Genomic DNA, 20,991 nt, shown 5'->3' on the forward strand with positions numbered 1-20,991 from the left:
ACTCCTGCCCAATGCCAAATGATGTGTGGCATTGACCTATGACCTGTGTCCTGACCTATGTCCTGACCTCCTCAAAAACCACTGCAGAGGCTGATGATACGGTTTAAGCCCTGAGAACTTGTCTAAATGGTCTGTATGCGTTGCTCAGGGAAACTTCACAAAGGTGGGCACTATTGTTGGTTCCATTTTACAGATGAGGAAGTAGAGGCAGAGAGAGACAAGAGACTTGCAGATTCCTGCAGCAGGGGATGCAGGCTCAAACCCGGGGAGTCTGGCTCCAGAGTGCCCAACCACTGGGCCACTCACCCACCTGCCCATGTGCCCCATTTCTGCCTCGGAGTACCCCGGTTCTCTGTTAGCCTGGAACACCAGCAGCTAAGGGAGGCTTGTGCACCCAGGGCAGAGCAGATTACAGAGCAACAGGCTTCCTTGGTGCAGCCTAATTGTTCAAATCAGTGACAGACCCTTAAGGGTTTCACTGCATTTCTTTCGGTAAAAGGCATCAATTATTGGTTTGTTTTCCCGGGAACCATCTGAAAAAAAAAAAAAAAAAAAACCAACAGATTAAATCTGCTTTTATTTTAACCATCTAGCAGTCAAATATAACATCTGATTCAAAGACAATTGACGGAGCATACATGTCAAGGGCTTTGATTTTGGCTCAAAAGAACGCTATAATAACTAGAGTTGATACCTATCAATTATCATTACCGTTTCTATGATATCAGTAATTGGAAGGAAGACAGCCCAGGGTTTGGAAATTTCTGCATTTCTCATTACAACCCAATCAAACAATTAAAAAAATTTTTTTTAAATTAAATCCAACTAAACATCTTCATTGAAAACACAGGAGCTAGGCATTTCAGGTTTCTGTCTCTTTATTCCCCACGCCTCCCTCCTGCCCCTCCCCCACCCCGCCCCCCCAGCAGTGACTGTGAGTCATTCCTTCCCGGTGTAGTGACATTTGCTTGACAATAGCGTGCCCTGAGCTGACTAGGCTAAAAAGGACCTTCATTGGAAACTTCCTTTCACTCTTCCTTAGGTTCTCGGTGCTAGGAAGGGCCAGAGTTCAGCTTGATTAGAATGGAGGTGTCACTGGGGCATTTAAAAAGGCTTAAATCTTCGCACCTGTTAAGCCGGCCCCTGATCTGAAATTTCAGCTAAACTCCCCCATTACCAGCGTCTACGTAATGTGTTCCTTACAATGGATGAGCCTGAGCCGACACATCCTTATCCCCAGGAGGCCCACAGTTTACATTAGGATTCACCCTTGGTACTGTTCATTCCGTGGGTTTGGACAATTGTACAATGACACGTATCCACCATTATAGTATCACACAGAATAAGTTTTCCTGCCCTAAAAATCCTCTGAGTTCCGCCTGTTCATCCGTCCCGCCCCCCCACCCCCTAGCAACCACTAATCTTTTTACTGTCTCCATGGTTTTGCCTTTTCCAGAATGTCATATAGTTGGAATCATACATATGTAACCATATAAAGAGATTTTATTTTAAATACGGAAAGCCTTACATAATAAATCATGAAATAACCAAGTTGTATCATCTCAGTTGATCTGCACGCTGACTGTCCCGGCTCTTTTTTTTTTGGGGGGGGGGTCTGGCCAGCTTGGAGATGGTACCCACCGAGTCCTACCCCGCTCCACACTATTAACTCCCAATTAACATCTTTTCCCCACTGTATCACTTTTCAATTTTTCCTGAAGTACTTCTTCAATTAGCAAGTCTCCCCAGTTGCCAGAAATCATTTCTAGACTGTTAACTTCCAGTTTGCTGCTGGAGGCAAAGGCATTTGAATCACCCACCCCCAAATCACATGACTACATATTCAATTAATGTAACCACCATCAAAAATAAAACCTAGGGGCGCCTGGGTGGCTCAGTGGGTTAAGCCCCTGCCTTCGGCTCAGGTCGTGATCTCAGGGTCCTGGGATCGAGCCCTGCATTGGGCTCTCTGCTCGGCAGGGAGCCTGCTTCCTCCTCTCTCTCTGCCTGCCTCTCTGCCTGCTTGTGATCTCTGTCTGTCAAATAAATAAATAAAATCTTAAAAAAAAAAATAAACCCTAAACACACATATGTGCACACATATGCTCTTAGAAAAATTGATCCGAAGTTTAAATTAAATAATAAGAATACACTTTGGAGAGGCGCCTGTCGGCCGGCGCGACAAATCGACCAGGAAATGTGAGGGTTAAGAGGCTGGTGAAAAGAAATTAAGAGACAAAGAGATGGGGGCAGGAGGGACCCTAAGGAGGATGTCCAACAGGGCCGGTTTTATTCCACATCTTACCAGCATTTATAAGGCAGATCACAATAGGAGGAGTATCTCGTCAGATGACTGCAAGTTTCTGTAACAAGTTTACATTAACTCTAAGCAAACCTCGTGATGCTAGGTAGTCTCCGCTAAAGCCGTGAGCAAGACAGTCAACCAGGGAGTGGGTTATGGGAGGTACAGGAACAACAAGGACCAACTGCGAATTCAGGACCCTGACCACACTGTTCCCTTCTGTAGGGAGAGTGTGTGGGAAGTCACGTAGGCGAGCGCACGACACAGAGCACAGACCCTTTCTCAGTGTTACTCCACTTTCCTGTCCTTAACCTTGTCAAGGTGTCCGGACTTTGAAGGAGACACAAGTCAGGGCCTGGTTTGGTCCTCGACTCCAACCATGCCGTAGCTTCCAACAGGCGCCTGGGTGGCTCAGTCGGTTAGGCGTCTGCCTTTGGCTCTGGTCATGATCTTGGGGTCCTGGGATGGAGCCCCGCATCAGGATCCTACTCAGTGAGGAGCCTGCTTCTCTCTTTCCCGCTCTCCCTGCTTGTGAGCGCGCTCTCTCTCTCTCTCTCTCTCTCTCACACACACACACACACATATACACACCCACATAAATGAATAGAATCTTAAAAAAAAAGAATATGCTTTGGTGAGTCAATATGGGACCTTTTTTTTTTTTTTTAAAGACTTTTTTATTTGACAGAGATCACAGGTAGGCAGAGAGGCAGGCAGAGAGAGGAAGGGAAGCAGGCTCCCTGCTGAGCAGAGAGCCCGAGATGAGATGTGGGGCTTGATCTGGGATCACGACCTGAGCTGAAGGCAGAGGCTTTAACCCACTGAGTGACCCAGGCGCCCCAATATGGGGCCTTTAAGATAACCTAGAGCATGTTAGGACATCTTTGCATCTGGTGAAAGTTGAACTTTGGGAAAGCCCCGTAAAGGCTCCCAGTTCCTCGGCCACGGCAAACACAGTGCCTTCGGTTCTTTCTGTCTGAGCAGCATTTCACATGCCTTATGCCACTGAGCCCTTGTTACAGCCCCATGGGTTGATGGGTGCGTGTCTACATTTTTACTCCCACATCCAACGTGCTATAAGATTTCTGGGTTAGGATGGATCTGCCCCCCCCCCCCTTCCAGGCCTCTGGTTACCCAGGGTTGAGTGGCCTTGAGCCGACTTTTTATCCCTAGCCTGGTCTGAGGGAGGACTTTGGCAAATCTGCACACAACTGACAGGTCTGTGAGGACCTAGCAACCAGGTGTCTGTCACCCCGCCCCCTCATAGACTGTAGAGGATGACCAGTGTTCTGCTGATTCTGCAGGAAAGCCCTGTCCGCGCTGAGCATGCAGCCCCCTGAGGGAGGTCCTCTTAGCCTCTAGCAGGTTGTGCCAGTCCCACCTCTAAGCACAGACCACAGGACCTTGGTTTGATCCCCGACATTGCATCACATCTCCTGGGAAATCGATTTTGCAGAAATTTGGGTCTATGGCTTCGTCTCACTTTGTGCCTTTCGATTTGTCTCTTCTGGAGAGGGTGAGGGAGAGCCGCCACAGCCACCGAGGGCATTGGAACATCCCTTTTGTGCTCCCCGGGTCCACTGTCTCTTTCCCAGCGCGGCTGGCTGCGGGCTGGGCACCGCGTTTTTCCTGCATTCCGTCCCTGGCTCTCCCAAGGGCCCTGTGAGGGAGCAGCTGTCATTATGCCCCTTTAATGGGTAAGAGAACTGAGACTCAGAGAGACTGAGTAATTTGCCCACAATCACACAGCACGCACATGACAGAGTCAGGCTTTGAATTCGCGATGACAGAGCCGGGCCTGGACCGCTGTGATGTTACCGTTCTCATTAGACGCAGACTTCCAGCTCATCAGACTCTGTTGCCGTCACAGTCTCATGCTTCCCTCGAAGAGCTTGTCAGGGTACCTGTCAGGCTGTCAAGCTGAGGGTGCTGAAGCTCCCCTTCCTTTTGTAACTCGGCGGCACCCAGATTTCTCTCAAAATCCTCCTGCCAAGTGGGTGAACACCCTTGGAAGCGCAGGGGAACGGTGTGTGCCCGGGGCTCCAGCCCCGGATGCCACCACCGTCCTGACGGCCTGCCAAGTCCCCACTGCGTCCTCCCCAGGGCAGACCTGGCCTGGCACGAGAAGGCTCCCAGGATTTAGAAGGTTCTGACTGAATGGGTCTGCAGTGCAGCCCAGACTCCAGCTTCTAAAGGCTCCACCGGGAATTCTGATGTGCGTCCCGGAGAAACAAGAGCTTGGTGTAAGCACGGGAGGCAAACCGCAGCCAAAGATGGGGGACGGGGGCGCCCCGAACTTAAAACTTAGAGCTGAGTTGGGGCGCCTGGGTGGCTCAGTAGGTTAAAGCCTCTGCCTTTGGCTCCGGTCGTGATCTAAGGGTTTTGGGATCGAGACCCATATCCAGTCTCTTTGCTCAGCAGGGAGCCTGCTTCCCTTCTTCTCTCTCTGCCTGCCTCTCTGCCTCCTTGTGATCTCTGTCAAATAAATAAGTAAAATCTTAAAAAAAAACAAAAACAAAAATAAAACTTAGAGCTGAGCAGATCTAAAGTCCCCTCTGCTGGTCTCTGGGGGGCTGGGTGCAACCCAGAAGAGACAGCCCAGACAGCAGGGAGGACCCTCAGAAACATGGAGCCCTAAAATAAAGCTGGAGCATACATTGCAACAGACTAGCCCCCAGTGCCTGTCCCCAGCCTGGTGCACACGCCCACTGCCTCGTGGGGTGGGTGTCGCCGGCGGGGTGGGAGAGGAGTCCGGGGGTCTGCTGTGGGCCCGCAGTGTACACACTGGGTTTTAACTTGCTTCTGTCTCCCTGTCCTGTGCCAACCTCAGCTCAAGCACCTTCCCCATCCTCTTCTCCCAGATTGGAGTTTGGGGACCCTGCAAGCCCCGAGTCTCTCTCTTTTTCTCTTTCCAATGTGCCATACGCGTTCCAGTGAGTCTTTTCCCAAGCCCAGTGTGTGAGCTGAGCTTGCAGCTTCTGAGGGTGCTGGATGCTTGCTGTCTCCCAGTCCTCGCTTCCCGTCCCGGTGGGAGGGCCTGGGGGGGACGTCCCCCCCCTCGGTAGTACTACGTGTTCACGATCCATGCGAGACATTCCTTGTAGACCCCCGTTCTAGGGAAAGCTGCTTTTCCTCCTCAAAAAATGATTTTCCCTTAAAGGAAATACGAGCTTTTGTTATGTTTCCTGTGTCTCGGGTTCCTTTGGCCTCTAGGCAGCTGAGAGAGGAAGGAAGAAAGAGAGAATGGAGAGAGGAAATACACACACGCACTATATGGTGTATAATTGTTTTTAACTACTTTTATTGAAGTATGATTTACATAACGTAAAATCCAGATGTTTGTTATACAGACTTGAATGCTACCTCCAGTTCTTTGTGAGAGATGGGTTGGAAATTAAACAATGCTGAGACCTAAGTCATCGGAGATCTCTAGTGACCCAGATCTACGTGTTTTGGTTTTTTTTTTTTTTTAAGCTACTTTCCCTCCACGCAGACTTTTTCATTCATTTATCCAACAGATATTCCTTGAGTGGCTACTAGGTACTAGGTGTTGGGGATGTGCCAGTGAACGAGTCTAACAAAAGACCTGCTCTCCTAGAACTTCATGTAGGGAGGGAGGGAGGAAGGTAAAAAGATTGCTATCATGTCAGGTGCGGTGAGTGTTACCAAAGAAGACTGAGTAGGGGAAGAGGAGTGCCGCAAGGGGGCTGTAACTTGAGAGGAAAGGGAGGACTCTCTGCAAGCCGATGCGGGGCGGGGCCGGGGCCGTGGCGGGGGAGGGAGTCCTCAGTGCAGTGGGAAGGGAAGAAGATCGTAGGAAAGTGGGGTGAGCAGGGACCCGCTTGAGTTGCAAAGCTTTGTTGGGGTACACGGAGCAGAGTGCGTGTGCTGGTGGGGCACAAGTGGGGAGAACACGAGGAATAATGAAGAGACGCTTGCAGGTAACCGGCTCAGGATCGAGGTGGCTTAGATCAGGAAGGAGGTTGGATAGGACATGCATTTTGAAAGAAGAGCTGACAGAACTTGTTGCTGTGTTGAACGAGAGATGTAACCGAGAGGAGTTAAGAGAGACTCCATTTGACTCTGGTCTTTTGGCAGGTGTCCCTCAAAGCTGGGGGAATGGGGTATAGGGTCTTTTGTCCCTGGCTATGGCTACCTTCTCATGTTGGTAAGCATTTGGACCCACAGTCCTGCAGGGCAAATCTCCTTAGCCAGCTGAGAACGGGATACGGGTGCCAGTAGACAAGGACATAGGCAGTCCTCTTCCTCCCCAAGTCATTCTCTGAGAAGGTGACATTGATGACAACCACTGTAGTGGATAAAATTGTCTTCCCCCAAAACATATGTTCAAGTCCTAACTACAGTCCGTGTGACGGTGACTGTATTTGGACAGAAGGGCTTTACAGATGTAATCAAGTTGAGTAGGGGGGGACCCTAATCTAATGGCCGATGTCCTCAAAAGAAGAGTCAATCTGGACACAGACACAGGGGCCTGGGAAGGAATGCCACATGAAAACAGACAAAGATACATGTGTAAGCCAAGGATTATTGGCAACCGCTAGAAGCTAGGAGAGAGCCATGGAGCAGATTCTCCATGACAACCTAGATGGAAGCCTCCAGAAGGAAGCATCCTTGCCAACACCTTGACGTTGGACTTCTGGCCTCCAGAACTCGGAAAGAATAAAATCCCTTGGTGCTAAGCCTCCCAGTTTCTGGTTCTTTGTTATGACAGCCCCAGAAAACTAGGACAACCACCAGGGATAAGCACCGCGCCTTTGCCCAGCACGGTGCCCAACTGAGCAAAGGTGTGTGCGCTGCTTTTAATCCCCCCAAGGTACGCCACTACCACCAGAAGGGAAGTGTCGTCCTTGTTCCTGTGTTACCAGCAGAGGAAGAGTTACGTGAATTTCCCAAGGTCATGCGGCTAGCGTGTGGCCACCCTGGGGCAGCTCCCAGGTCCTCTGACGTGAAACCCCGCGTCCTAACCATTCTGCGACTCCATCCCGTGGCCAGAGGCCAAGACGCTGGCCACGTTCTGCCCTTTGGATTCACCAGTAAAGTTCAGTGCAACAAACTTTGCAGCCAGGGGTCCCTGGCTACTTTCCCACATTTCCTCTGCCGCCGCTGGAGTGGTGTTATTTATCACGTCTCTCCCAGAAGATTCTTGGGTAACAGATGTGGCTTGGAGTTTGATAAGAGCGTCGCTTCAACACGTCCTTGCGGTCTGTTTGGAATCCTCACCCTGGAGACGGCGGGACAGCTGAACAAACAGCCCACGCCCTCTGTGTTGGTATTAACTGAAGTGGAAACTCCAGAAACTTCATGAGACGATTAATGAAAAGCAAAAGCTCGCTGGCGCTTAAAGGAACATTTTAGAATGCGGCCGTGCCCGTGGCCATGGCAATGGCTGTCTCTCTGCCATTTTCTTCTCCCATGCCAGTGCCTCGGGGCACAGGGAGAGGAAGCTCTTCCCAAGCTGCTTTATGCTTCAGAGCAGGGCCATGCGCGTCCCATTTGTGGTCGCATCAGCCATGCCTAGCACTGTGCCTGGGACAGAGTCCCCAAAAGAACTTGCGGATGGAGGAGCCGGGACTGTGGCATCAACTCAGGCCAAGCCCCTCTCGCCAAGCAAATGAGTGGTTTGTTAGTGGTTGTCTAAGAAATGGAAAAAGGAAATGACCTGCCTGCCTATGGCCACAGGTTAGCCTGTGAGGTCCCAAGCCTCGCAGGAAGTGGGAGATCTCTAGTGACCCAGATCTACGTTTTTTTGTTTTTGTTTTTGTTTTTTTTTCCTGGGGGGTAGGAAAGGGAGGAACAGGGCAGGGATCTGGAGCCGAATTTGAAACACTCTGACAATACTAACTTAATAAATAATTTCAATAAATAAATAATTTAAATAATTCCCCATAGGTGGGGTCCCTAGGTGGCGCAGTCAGTTAAGGGTCCAGCTCTTGATTCTGGCTCAGATCATGATCTCAGGGTCTTGAGATGGAGCCCCGTGTCGGGCTCTGCACTGAGCTTGGAGCCTGCTTAAGATTCTCTCTCTCCAGCTCTCTCTCTTCCTCCAAACAAACAAAACAAGAACTACTGTAGCAGAGCACTGGGTACTTGAGGGCCAGAGAATCAGAATATGGTTAAGAGCAAGGGTTTTGGAGATGGGTGACATGGGAAGTTTCACTTCCTGGACTTTGGACTAGTCACCGCGCTCCCTAAACCCTGGCTTCCTAGTCTGCAAAGTGGGGAGAGTAGAAGTTGATCCCCCAGGGGCGAGAGCCAGAAGTGGGCGTGGTTATCATGACCGACCACCGACTGCCGACAACCCAACCCCTTCCCAGGCTGACTCTCCCTCCAGCATCACCTTCTTTGTGGTTGCCTCTAAACCCTGCACCATTGCCTCTGAACACTACCCCGTGCCCGTCCAGTCTCCCGGCTTGGTGCCCGTGCTGCCCTCTTTGCTGGAGCTCTCCAGTTCCGCTGCATCTCGGGTGGGAATTGGAATCCAGAATCTGAGTTCTAGAGCTTGGGTGCTTCCTTCCTATGGTAGTTCTAGACCCAGGTTTTTGGATTTGGATAGTTTAATCCTAAGGAAGCACAGTTCTCTCCCCTCTGCCTGGAATGCTCCTGGCTGGTTCTCCTGGTCGTTCAGATCCGCGCTCAGCTCTCACTTCCCCAGAACGTCTTTCGCTGACCCACGCGATCGGGTTAGATCCTCCACTCAAACACTCATGGGGCACCATGCACTTCTCTTGCTGGAGTTGAGGCGTAACTGAATTTGGTAATTACTTGTGCAGGAGGGCGAGCTTCAGGAGCTCGTCTCTCAGCATCCCCAGTGCCCATCTCAGTGCCTGGCACATCCGAGACACGACATGTTTACTGAATGAACGGGTGAATTGGCCCGCCTTCCAAGTCCTGGAAAAGACTGGAAGAGATGACACATTTGGAAGGCAGAATGAATTCCATCTCTGTTGCTTCTTTTAATTGAAGCCTTAAAAAAAGAAATTGATTGAAGAGAGTGTGCACAACCAAACCCAAGGATTAAGCAAGGCAAGGGGAACAGGGCCGCACGGGCAAGTGGTTACATTTGTGCACATGTGAACTTAGAAGAACCTGTTCAGTCATCTATCTTTGCATGAGAAATCATCCCGAAACTCAGATGTTGACAACACCACCAACCACTTATAATCTCTCGTGGTTTCTGTGGGCCGGGGATTGGAAACTGGGAATGCTTGCTGGGGGGTTGTGGTTTGGGGGCTCTCCTGCGGGGGCTGCGGGGACAGCTGAGGCCGGAGCCTCTGGGGTTGGTGGGCTTGGAGTCCCAGGACATCTCCCCGGGGTCGCCTTCCTTGGCCTCCCTAGCACGGAGGAGCCAGGGCTCCAAAGGCAGGTGTCCCAAGAGAAACTGAGAAGCTGTGGCCTCAGAAGTCACAGGGGACCACTTTTACTCTGTTCTGTTCATTGAGGCAGTCGCAGAGAACTGCCCAGGTTCAAGGGGAGAGGGCACAGACTCGGTCTCTTGACTGAGGGGTATCCCGATCTTTCTAAGGACTGCCGAACATCATTTCCTTCATGACATGAGGAAAGCAGCTCTCAAAAAGCCCTCCAAGAGGGGCTGAGAGGTTCCCTTTGACGAGGAGAGTTTGATGAGAATATCTTGGAACAAAGAGAACTTTCCTTCTTAACCCCATTAATGACTATGGAGAGGTGTTAGGAAGATCAAGACAGAAAGAGTCTGTTGGGCCTATGGGTACCTCCTGAACTCCATAGCCAATGAATCAATTTTGATAGTGCCTCAATGTTCCACAGATCAACGAATTTGGTGATTAGAATCATGGCGAAGACAGACGCTTGTTACAATGCAGACTCCCAGGCCATACTGTGGGGCTCCTGGGGCTTGGGATCTGTGCCATCAAGAAGTATCCCTAAGGGCCCTGAGAGAGGCAAGAGGCATCGTCCTGTATAGAGAATGGAACCTGCCTTGTTTTCAGTTACGGACCAACCGGCTGCTGCTATTGGGCTGCCTGACATTTTAATTTTTATTAAGAATTTGAGCCACCCAAACAGTAATTTTGTCTTACAGGATCCCTCAGTAACAGAAACCTGCTCCAACTAATATCAGTAAAAATGATCAGTCTGTTGGAGAGATGGAGGTTTTTGGTGGGAAACAGCCAAGCCTTGTGAGAAATTGGATCCAGGCACTGGAAAGCAAGTCCTCTGCTCATTCCCCAAAACGTCAGTTTCTTCTTTCCAGCGTGTGGTAGAGAAGCACCACTGCAGGCAGATCTGTGTGGTTCTCTCTTCAGGGGCGCAGGGCTGACCGGACCCGGAATCCTATTGCAAGTTCTTTGGAGAGAGAATCTGATTGGCTCAGCTTAGGTCAGGAGCTAATTCTGATCCAATCAGCTGTGGCCAGGTGGGTCCACTGCCCAATCAGAAGGTTCTTCTAATAAATTGCAAATTCTCTGGGGAGAGAATCTGATTGGCTCAGCTTAGGTCAGGAGCTAACTCTGATCCAATCAGCTGTGGCCAGGTGGGCCCACTGTCCAATCAGAAGGTTCTTCTAATAAAGAGTTGGAAAAATTGAGAGGCATGCTAGGATTAGTTTCCAAATTAAACTGCTGCCACTGTGATTATGTTGGAACTTTTATTTTTCTAATCTGTCTTGAAACATGTGTTCTAGCAAACAACTGGTGCCCAGCTTTTTGCCATTCACTGGTTGGTTCATTCATTCATTCATTCATTCCTATTGAGGTGTAGACGGCACACAATATTCTGCTAGTTTCAGGTGTACAGCATAGTGATTTGACGATTGTACACATTATGCTGTGCTCACGGCAGTGTTACCATCCATCACCACTCAACGTTATTACAACATGGTTGACTATATTCCCTACGTTGTACTTTTCATCCCCCTGACTTATTTATTTATTTTGTGTCTGGAAGCGTGTATCTTTTTATCCCCTTCATTTATTTCGTCGGTCCCAGTACCCCTGTCCCTCTAGCAACTACCAGTTTGTTCTCTGTATTTATGGGTCTAGTTCTGCTTTGTTTATTTGATTTGGTTTTTAGATTACTGGTACAAATGAAATCATATGGGATTTGTCTTTCTTTGACATATTTCACTTAGTGCATTACTTTATAGGTCCATCCATGGTGTCACCCATGGCAAAATCTCATTCTTTTTCTGTGGCTGAGTGATTTGCCACTGTGTGTACACACACACACACACACACACACACACCATTTTCTTTTTCTTTCTTTTTTTTTTTTTTAAGATTTTATTTATTTATTTGACAGAGATCACAAGTAGGCAGAGAGGCAAGCAGAGAGAAAGGAAGGGAAGCAGGCTCCCCTCTCAGCAGAGAGCCTGATGCGCGGCTCAATCGCAGGACCCTGCAGTCATGACCTGAGCCGAAGGCAGCGGCTTTAACCCACTGAGCCACCCAGGCACCCCCATTTTCTTTATCTATTCATCCATTCATCTGTCGGTGGACTTTTAGCCCTCACCTGGTTTTATTTAAAAAAAAAAAAAAGTGTTGTTTTTTTTGTTTGTTTTTTTAAGAGAGAATGTAGAGGCACAGAGGGAGAAACAGTCTTAAGCATGTACCATGCCCAGCGCAGAGCCCAATGCAGGGCTCGATCTCACGACCCAGAGATCATATCCTGAGCCCTAATCCAGAGGCAGACACTCAACCGACTGAGCCACCCAGGTGCCCCTACAAAAAAAATTGTATTGGAACGCAGCCATACCCATTCGTTTCTGTGTTGTCAGTGGCTTCTCTCCCACTACAACAGCAGAGTTGAGTAACCGATACAGAGGCTGCCTTGCGAAGCCTGCAGTATTTTCTGTGTGGCCCTTCTGGAAACGTTTCCCGACCCCTGCCTTAGAATCTCATTCAGTTCTGTATCTAAACTGTTCCCCAGTGTCCCATGTGGGTCATTTCCACTCTCCTCCAGCCGGCACAGGGGCATTTCCGGACCTTGGTTCATTTGCATAGCACTCCCCTGATGTCAGAGGAGCTACGCGGCAATGGTTTATTCTTCCTTCTACCCGTGTTCTTAGAACAGGGCCAGGCACCAGTCTTTACACGTCCCTGTTGATTGACTTAAAAAATTTCTACAGATGCCACAGTATTTCCTAAGGTGTGAAGCACATTGCACTAATGATTTGAAAGGTGATTTTAGGTTCGTGCCTGAGATTGTTTGGAGGTAGTACATAGATGTGGTACTAAATAAAAGGAAATCACATCGTGATAAGTTTATTCTCTCTTTCTATTTTCTCTCATCCTTTCTAATGACTTGAACAAGAAGATCTCATCTGAAGACAATATGCATGCCGTTAATAGTTTTCTAACATTTGCTAACACTGTTTTTCCTTTAACAAGGAGAACACGCAGGGGCTGGCTTGCAACCTTCAGCAGCGAGCAGTAGCTAGCTAGAATTTCCTAGCACGGCTTTGCTTTTATTTATTTTTATGCTGATCTTCCATTTATGGCTAGTGATACTGGCTTGCCATTAATAGTGGTGATCCACAGTTTCCTTTCTCAGATAAATTTAGTTCAGTAAAAATGTGACTAGGTTTTTAAAATACTAAGCAAATACCAGTTTAGGTGATAGGAGAAGATGTTTTTAAAAAAAAAAAAAAAAAAAAAAAGGCACATGAATGACTGATCAAAGTTTGGGAAACTTGTGTTAAAGTAACTGACATAGGCACAAAACAGTCCTGAGGCCCAGAGCGGGGAGTGACCCGTTTGATCTCAGTGCATCGCTGAGGGAAAGAGAAGAAAGTGACATCTGAGCTGAATCTTTGATTTTCTGGGCAGTGAGAGAGTGTGGAAGGACACTGCAGACAGGGGGATGCAAAACTCAAATGAAAAGAAAGAAAATGATGTAGTCCTGGAACTGTGTGGCTTGTGGGAGTCCCCGAAGGCCTGTACGCACTTTGAGCAGCATAGGCAGGGCTGCATTTTTAGAGCAGTTGTTAGCTGGAGCAGGTTAATGTCTCTGAGCCTCGGTTTATTTATCTGTAGAGCGGGGATCATTGGAACAGCTGTAGGATGTCCGCCCTGCCCCTGGTGCCTGGTGAATTCCCAGCCCTCTGTCCTGCTTCTCCTCTAGGCAGGAGGCTAAGATGCCCCATCATGACCCTGCTGGCATTCGGGGGTGTCCGGGGCCCCTCCCCTCTGTCTTGGGCAGTCTAGGAGTGGATGTTTACAAGTGTGTAGGTTTGTTAGATGATGCCTTGACCGGTGGTGATAGGTCAGTGGGGCTGTCCACGCTCGAAGCTGACTCAGCACTGAGCCCCTCCTACTGCACTTGGGAGGTGGGGGATGGGGGGGGCTCCTCAGCTGAAAGCAATTCTTTCCCCCTTCAGCCCCTCTGCCCCTGTGTCTTCTGGCCAAGTCACTTCCATGCTGCCCCATGCCCAGCATTCTCTGGAATCTGGGAGCAGAAAGCCCCTCTCTCTACCCAGCTCTTCATATCTTAGCATACTGACCTTCTAGAGTCATGTTTCTGCTTCGGTGAGGCCTGGGGGAGGGGAAACAGCCCTTGGGGGCCAACGAGAGACCGGGGGAGATGGGAAACACGCGGAGGACACACAGCCTGGCCCGTTAAGCCCCGCTCTGCTCTGTGCGTCTGCATGAGGACTGAGTAAATGCCCAGCAGGTAGGATTTGCTCAGCTTGGCGGCCCTTCTTTCTGTGGCGGGGCCAGAGGAGAGAAGTCGAGAGCTGTCCTATGGTAGAGAAGGGTGTGCTGGGAACTTCCGTGCTCAAGGCTCTGAATTCCTGGCTTTGCATTGCCCATGGCTACCCTGATTGTGGTGAGCTGTCACCAAGGCTGGTTGGCTCAGCCTTGAAGCTTCCATGCAGTCAGACTCTTACCATGAGGATGAGAGCTGAATGGAGGGGTTCCCGGCTGCCCTCCTGCCTGGGAGAGCCTTCCAGGCATCCCTCCCTCTGGCCTTAGGGCTCTGTCGTGTTCTCTGGTCCCTCAGCTCGTTGGGTAGAAGCATTTTATTTGCTTGACCACCTAAACTCCTTGAGGATTTTTCTAGAGCTCTGGGCAAGTACAGCATTTAAAGGCAGAGACTTTAGAGTTGAGCAGACCTGAGTTCAAATCCGGTCCCTCTCTCTAATTGAATTTGCTGTGTGACAGGTTTCTCACCCACCATGAGCCTCGCTTTCCTGTAAGGTAGGTTTCTTGATGGCACCTACATTCTTGATTATCACACAATGGGATGAGAAATAACAAATGAAAACCACTACTTGCCGGGCACATTGATAAGTGCTCAGAAATGTAGTGGCGACTGAGGTGATCACCTGCCAAATACCCGACACAGCGCCTGCAGTAAATGCTTGTTTCAGTCTGATTGCTTCTTCCTCCAGGAAGCCTTCCCAGAAGCCCCCAGGCCTGATCAAGCCTCATGCAATATGGTACTGCCCTGTGCTTCTTCTAAAAGGCTTTTCGGTAACAGTTCCTACCGGCCACTGTGGCGTCTGACATGATGTGTCCCGAGCCACACCGGTTAACATGCTGGGGTGGGGACCACAGCTGCATGGAAGGAAGCCGTAGGACAGCAGGAGAGGATGTTCAAATATTATGCTAATCATCTCTGTGATTAATATCTGAAGTCTTTCTTCCTCTGGATGGCAGGGTCGGAGAACATGCCTGCCTATTTATGGCCATATTCCCAGTGCTTTGCAGGCTCTTAATGAATATTAAATAACTGAGTGAAAAAGGGAACACGGGTTCCCCATTCAGTGTTCTCAGGAATGCACTGGCGCCCTCCTTCGACAACTATTTATCGAGCATATACTATGTCCTAGGCACTACTACGCTAGCGAAGAAAACAAGCAAAGACACTTTCCCTCAGGCGGTTTGTATTCTCGCCCCGGGGGCTGGGCGTTGCTGCGTACCCGCAAGGGATCCGTGTTCGCCTGTCGCTCTGGGGACCCTGCCTGCTGACTGGGTTCAGCCGTTCAAGGCGTGAGGTCGGTGGACAACGTCACCCCGTGAGCTGGTGTCCGCAGACGGCATCTGGGGCAGAGCCTGGAGGGGATTTGAGGGAACGCACCCTTCCCTGCTGATCCCCCGGGCCCTTCCAGCCACCCTGACCGGCGCTTCCTCTCTCTCCCAGGTCATGCTCTCCGAGCGGAAAGGCACGGACGAGCTCTACGCCGTGAAGATCCTAAAGAAGGACGTGGTGATCCAGGACGACGACGTGGAGTGCACGATGGTGGAGAAGCGGGTGCTGGCCCTGCCCGGGAAGCCGCCCTTCCTGACCCAGCTGCATTCCTGCTTCCAGACCATGGTAACTGCCCTCTGGAGGGTTGGGGGGGGGGGCGTCCGGCCATCCCGTCTCCGGTGCTTCACCGGCCTTCGGCCCAAGCCCTCCCAGCAGCACCAAACCCCATCTTTCCGCTCTAGAGACAGCAAGATGGGGTGCCCGGGGGAGGCTGCTGAGAGTTTCCCAGGCGGCCACTGAGAAGCTATTCCCCTAGGCAGACGCTGTCACAATGAAGATAAAGGAACTCGGGCCCTCGGTTTAATAACCCACAAAGCAGGGTCTTTCCCAGACAGCCAGGGGTGACTCAGGGACAGCGACTGAGAACTTTCAGTCTCACGTATGTGATGTTCCTGCAGAGCTCGCAGGGGGGCACGAGTGGGAAGGAGAGGGAAGGGTACGTGCGCTTCGTGCGCTTCGAGGCTTACCGCCTGCCCTGCACACCCTGCGGCCAATGCTCCCGTGTGTCCTGCCAGTTGTGCGGACTTCCTGAGGGGAGGGGTCGTCTGAGAACACAGCCTTCCGAGGACCCCCAAGGCGGGGATACAGTGTCCCGGGCAGGGGCTCGCAAGCACAGAACTGGGACTCCCCGGAAGAGAAGGGGACGTTTGTGCGCGATCTGCTGTGGGCTGATTCCAGCTCTCTCTGCGAGAGCTGCGGCCATCCCTTTAAGGAACCTCTTACCTTTTTCCCTGTTCAAATGAGACCCTGGCCTCCGTACCAAGGGAGGGGGGTGGCCAGCTCCCCAGTGCAAAAAGGTACAAAGTTCGTTCTTGCCTCTGGGGCTTCTAAGGGCCAGTGGCCCAGTGACTTAAAGATGCTTTAAGGGATTCTTGAAGATTATCTCGATTCTGTGCAGTTCTCACTAGGCATGCTCATTTTAGAACCCACCCCCTATGTTGTATGTTGCATATAATTTAAAGCTTGGGGCTTCCTCTCTCCTCCAACATCACCAAGTCCTGTCCTCTACTAGGTTAGATTCTACATTCCCAGCCTAGAAAGATCCAAATCTGGCCCTGGGGTAGGTTTTATCAGCACAGACCACTCATCGGGCTTAGAACTGCCGTATGTGAAAGGGACAGAGCTGGAGGTTGGCTCCTTCCCTGTTCTGAGAAGTCTCTTGATGCATTTTGGGGTCAGAGGGATCTTAGTTTGGATCCTGGCTCTGTCACTTACCACTGGGTGGCCTTCGGCAAATTCTAAAACCCGTCCAGCCTCAGTTTGCTCGTCTGTAAAATGGATGAACTGAACGAAGCTGCATCTGATGTGGCTGTGAGGAGGGAATGAAATTCGACAAGAGAAGCCTTTCACAGTGCTCGGTGCCGGGCTGATGCTCCGTGGACGTTCCTTGCGCATCTCACAGACCACATTCGTCTGGGCTTTGACCAAGTGCTCAGGGATAGAGCCAAGCAAACCAGGTCTTGTTTTTGAGACGTTTATGGTCTTGGAGCAGAGGCAACAGACTGGGACAGTCACCAAACAGTGCAGTAGGGGATACGGTAGAACCTGGAGAAGCAAGTGGGTCCCCAGATTGTCCCCTCATTGGCAATATGGCTTTCGTGCCCTCAGTGATAGGATTTTCTAGCGGGGTTAAGTTCTCATTCCCAGAGAATCTCCCTAACAGCAGGCCATCGGGGGAGGGCACATTTTAGGCAAGTGTGCATAGTATTACCTGCAGGGACTTAGTCTGCCAGCATCGCGCTGGGCTCTGCTGGGGGCTGGGCCTCCTAGAACGTCTTTCACACCTCTGCAGGCACCAAGAGCTGGGGTCGTGTTTGCCAAAGTATGGCGTGTGCATCCCTGTGCAAAATGGTCCTGGGTACGAAGGGTCACCTTGGCTGGTGCACAGATTTTAAATTACGTTCACCTTTTAATCCGCTTTAACTCTGAGTGCCTCAAGGGAAATGCTTCTGTTTGTGTCACACACCTGTACCATCTTTGTTAACACTTCCCTTTTGAACACAGAGTACCAGGCTTCAGGTTCTGAGCTCTGGCAAACACCAGTTTCTAGGTCATTGGTTTGCTTTTATTTTATATATATATATATTTTTTTCTTTTTACAGATTTCTTCTATTTATGATAGCACGGTAAAGTCTTTGAATTTTTAAGTGTTGAGGTATTATAAAGCAAATACAGAAAACCATACAAAGTAGAGGTCTTAGTGATGAGTTATTATAAGATTAAGTTCCTCAAACCAACCGCCAGCCTGGTTGAGAAGCAGAACTTTGGCCAGCCACTCTGGAATCTTCTTCACGTTCAAATCTCTGTCTCGCGGCCAGCGGCCAACTGCGTAGTTTGACTTCCTTGTGTCCTTACAGTGTGATCACTTAGGTCTTATCAGTCTCTTAATACGATAGTTTAATCTTTCCCGTTTTTAGAAACCGGCTGTGTCTTCTAAGCCTTTTAATACAGTGATTTCTCCCCTCTGTCCCCTCCTTGTATCTGTCCCTTCATCTGCTGAAGATGGTGGGCTGTTTGGTGGAGCATTTTCCGTCTGGATTTGGTTGACGGCACAGGCGTGGGGCTCCTGCACATGCCCACCCACCTTCCACCCCGCCACCGTCCTTCGTGTTTTCCTGAAAATTGGTAGCCAGACCTAGAGACTTGGCCAGACTCAGGTCCGATCCCTTTGGTAAGAACAGAGAAGGTGCGCTCTTTCAATCAAAGGCGCGTAATGTCTCGTGTCCCTCTTCCTGGGACATTGGCCACCACTGAGAGGATGTTGCCAACCGCTAACACATGGTGCCTCGGTCCCTTAACGGCTGGTATCGTCTTCTGCTGTTTCTTTGCCTGGCATTGGTTGGAGCATCTCTAGGAAGGCAGGCTGCCCCTCCTCTGTGGCCTGGTCCTGGTGGCTCCATTCTTGTAGGAAAGGCGAGATCAATGCTTGATTCTTTCCTGTTATTGGACAGTTTATCATGAATTGGTTCATGACTGTGCTTCCAAGGCAACTAACATTTGCTTTTAACATAAAACTGTTTTCTAGAAGAAGCGCATCAAGGTAAAGAAAAACATGAAGCGAGCCACAGGTCGCATCCTACGGGGTCTTGGCACAGGTGGTGAAGGTCACTCCAGAACTGGAGTTTTAGGGAATTAGGTGCTAAAGGCACTCAGGGGTTGGCAGAGACCAGACCAAACCGGATTCTCAAACCTCTAGCCTCGTTCATCCCACATCTTCTTCCCATTGGGGTTCCCCAGGGGCGCTGGCTGACATCAGTAGATCAAGAAGAGATCTTGTTCTCAAGCAAGCGCTGGAACGACTTAGAGCACAATTTCAATTTCAACTGAATGGACTGAGATGGGGCAGATTCGTCATGGGTGACTAATATTAATTCATTAGTAAGCAATACCTTTGTTAGTAATTTCCTGCTTAAAACATGATAGCAGAGTGGACGTGAGGTGATGCTCTTCATCTTCCCCTCCCCTGCTCACTTGTATCTCAATACGTTTCTGGCATTCAACAGCGGGGATGGGGTCCACCTGGGAATTGTGCAGTGCCCGGGGTCCCCTCGAGGGGTTCAGTGGCTTCAAGTCTTGTGTGCAGACAGAAGCCCCATGTTGGCGGGCAACCCGCGGCCTCCTGATCCCGCCAAGGCCAAGGATGGAACCAGGTCGCCATTTTGCTGGGGCAGATCAGATGAAGGCGCTACCTCGTCTCTAAGTCGCTACCCTGTTTTTGGGGGAAAATGTACCTTCAAATGTCACCGGTGTGCTTGGCTTGAGGAGACGCCCTCAGTGGCTCTCTGCCAGTCAGAGGCCACCGAGGGCCGAGCAGGTGCCCCTCCTGTTCCCCCTTCACCCAGCTGCAGATAGCGTTTTCGAGCACCTATATTTTGATTTTACGTAAATTAAATGTATGTCAGAGACACAGTTATGCCTGTGACGCGTGAGGCACAGGGCTACACTCTTAAGCCACATGACAGTCTCTGGATGGGTCCTGTCATCAACCTATAGGACAAGCAGACTGAGGCCACAAGGAAGTATGTTTCAGGGTCAGGATTTGAACCCAGGCGGCCCGGCTCCCCTGAGCTTTACACTCAACCCCTGCAGCATGAAGTCTTCTGAATGTGTTGAGTGTGACTCAGTGGGCTTCTAGTCCGTCTGACAGCCCTGGGGGCTGAGCCACCAGCAGCCAGCCTGTGTGCGAGCTCCAGCAGAGGGCCTGAACCCTAACCTCCCCTCCGCCCCCCGGCTTACCTCGCACCTGCCCAGTGAGGGCTCGTGGTGCCCCTCGGCTTTTCCCTCTCTGGTGCGGAACGGACTTTCCATCCGAGCATCTACCACAGGCGGACTTGGAGCACTTGGTTTCATTTCTAGCCTCGCCAGACCAATCTTGCAACGGAAGGGATTGGCTGTCATCTCACATTGCAGGAGAAACCTGGAGGCTCTGGGATGTTGGGTGGTTTTCCCTAGACACAGCACAGGGTCCCAGGCCCACTAAACCCAGAGCCCAGGCTTTTGCTAGTACATGATGTGGAGTTGCCGACTGGCCTTACTGGGGTTGATGAAAACAGCAACAAGAAACAGCGGCTAGCGTTGTGAAGGCTTTCACGTGGGTCACTCGGCAGCGACTCTCCTGCCGTATCGTCCCAGCACCTCTCCTGGCAGGCGCCGTGCCTCTCCCTGCTTTGTAGGTGAGGACACCGGCATCCGGAGATGTTCAGTCCCTGTTGCGATGTCCCGCGGTACATAAGCGCCAGCACTGGGATCCGTTCTACAAGACTCCAGAACCCCTGCCTTAAATCCAGGTTCCTTTTCTGAGTGTTTAAGTCATTTTTTCCATTAGTCATGATTACATCCGACTGTCACAAGAAGGCGGTAAGCAAGGGCTGTTCCCATTTCGGTACAAAAGAAACCAATCCTCAGAGAGATGAGTCGGCTGGCGTGTAGTTGCTAAGTGGCGGGTTTTCTAATGCCCCTTGAAGGTGTTCTTTCTACCATGCAAGGATCGCCTCCTTATCCCGCAAAGATCTGGCCATGATTGGAAGGTTCTATGGCGAGAGGGATTTTAAGATGTAGGGAGTGCTGTATTTGTTTGAGGCAAACCATCGTCAGCGCGGCTCAGGTGAGCAGCACAGCTCCTTTTCAGGGATGGCCCACGGAGCTGGTCCTCTGGCTCACACTCTCCCTTCTAGAATTGCACAGCCCCCGACCTCCTGATTGGGGGTCCAGGGGAGAAGGCGGGCTGGGCTGGAACAGACAGCCTCTGATCTGAAAAGTCAGATCATTCCCACCAGTAGACGGAGGCTACTCAGGCTTATTGATTCTGTCAGCAAATATTTATTTGTTGAAATAAACGTGTCAGGACCCAGCTGCCTCCTTGCGAAGGGTGCAGAAGGGTGCATCAGAGAGTGAAGGAGATAAAGTCCCTGTTCCTTCAGAATTTACATTCCCATGGGGCAGAC

The 20,991-nt window shown here is 50.5% G+C and overlaps 1 protein-coding gene across 4 annotated transcripts in view; it reads left to right on the top strand.

The window, feature by feature from the left end:
• PRKCB (protein kinase C beta) overlaps nt 1-20,991 on the top strand; it is a 322,605-nt gene that overhangs the window by 247,278 nt on the left and 54,336 nt on the right. For all 4 annotated transcript variants that reach the window (XM_045072663.1, XM_045072664.1, XM_045072662.1 and 1 more), the window contains exon 10: nt 15,440-15,613. In XM_045072663.1, coding sequence (XP_044928598.1) covers nt 15,440-15,613 — 174 coding nt within the window. The remainder of the gene's footprint in view (nt 1-15,439; nt 15,614-20,991) is intronic.

This window comes from Mustela putorius, unplaced genomic scaffold, assembly GCF_011764305.1.
Source record: "Mustela putorius furo isolate JIRA1106 unplaced genomic scaffold, ASM1176430v1.1 tig00004041_pilon_pilon_pilon, whole genome shotgun sequence".
NCBI classification, from domain to species: Eukaryota; Metazoa; Chordata; class Mammalia; order Carnivora; family Mustelidae; genus Mustela; species Mustela putorius.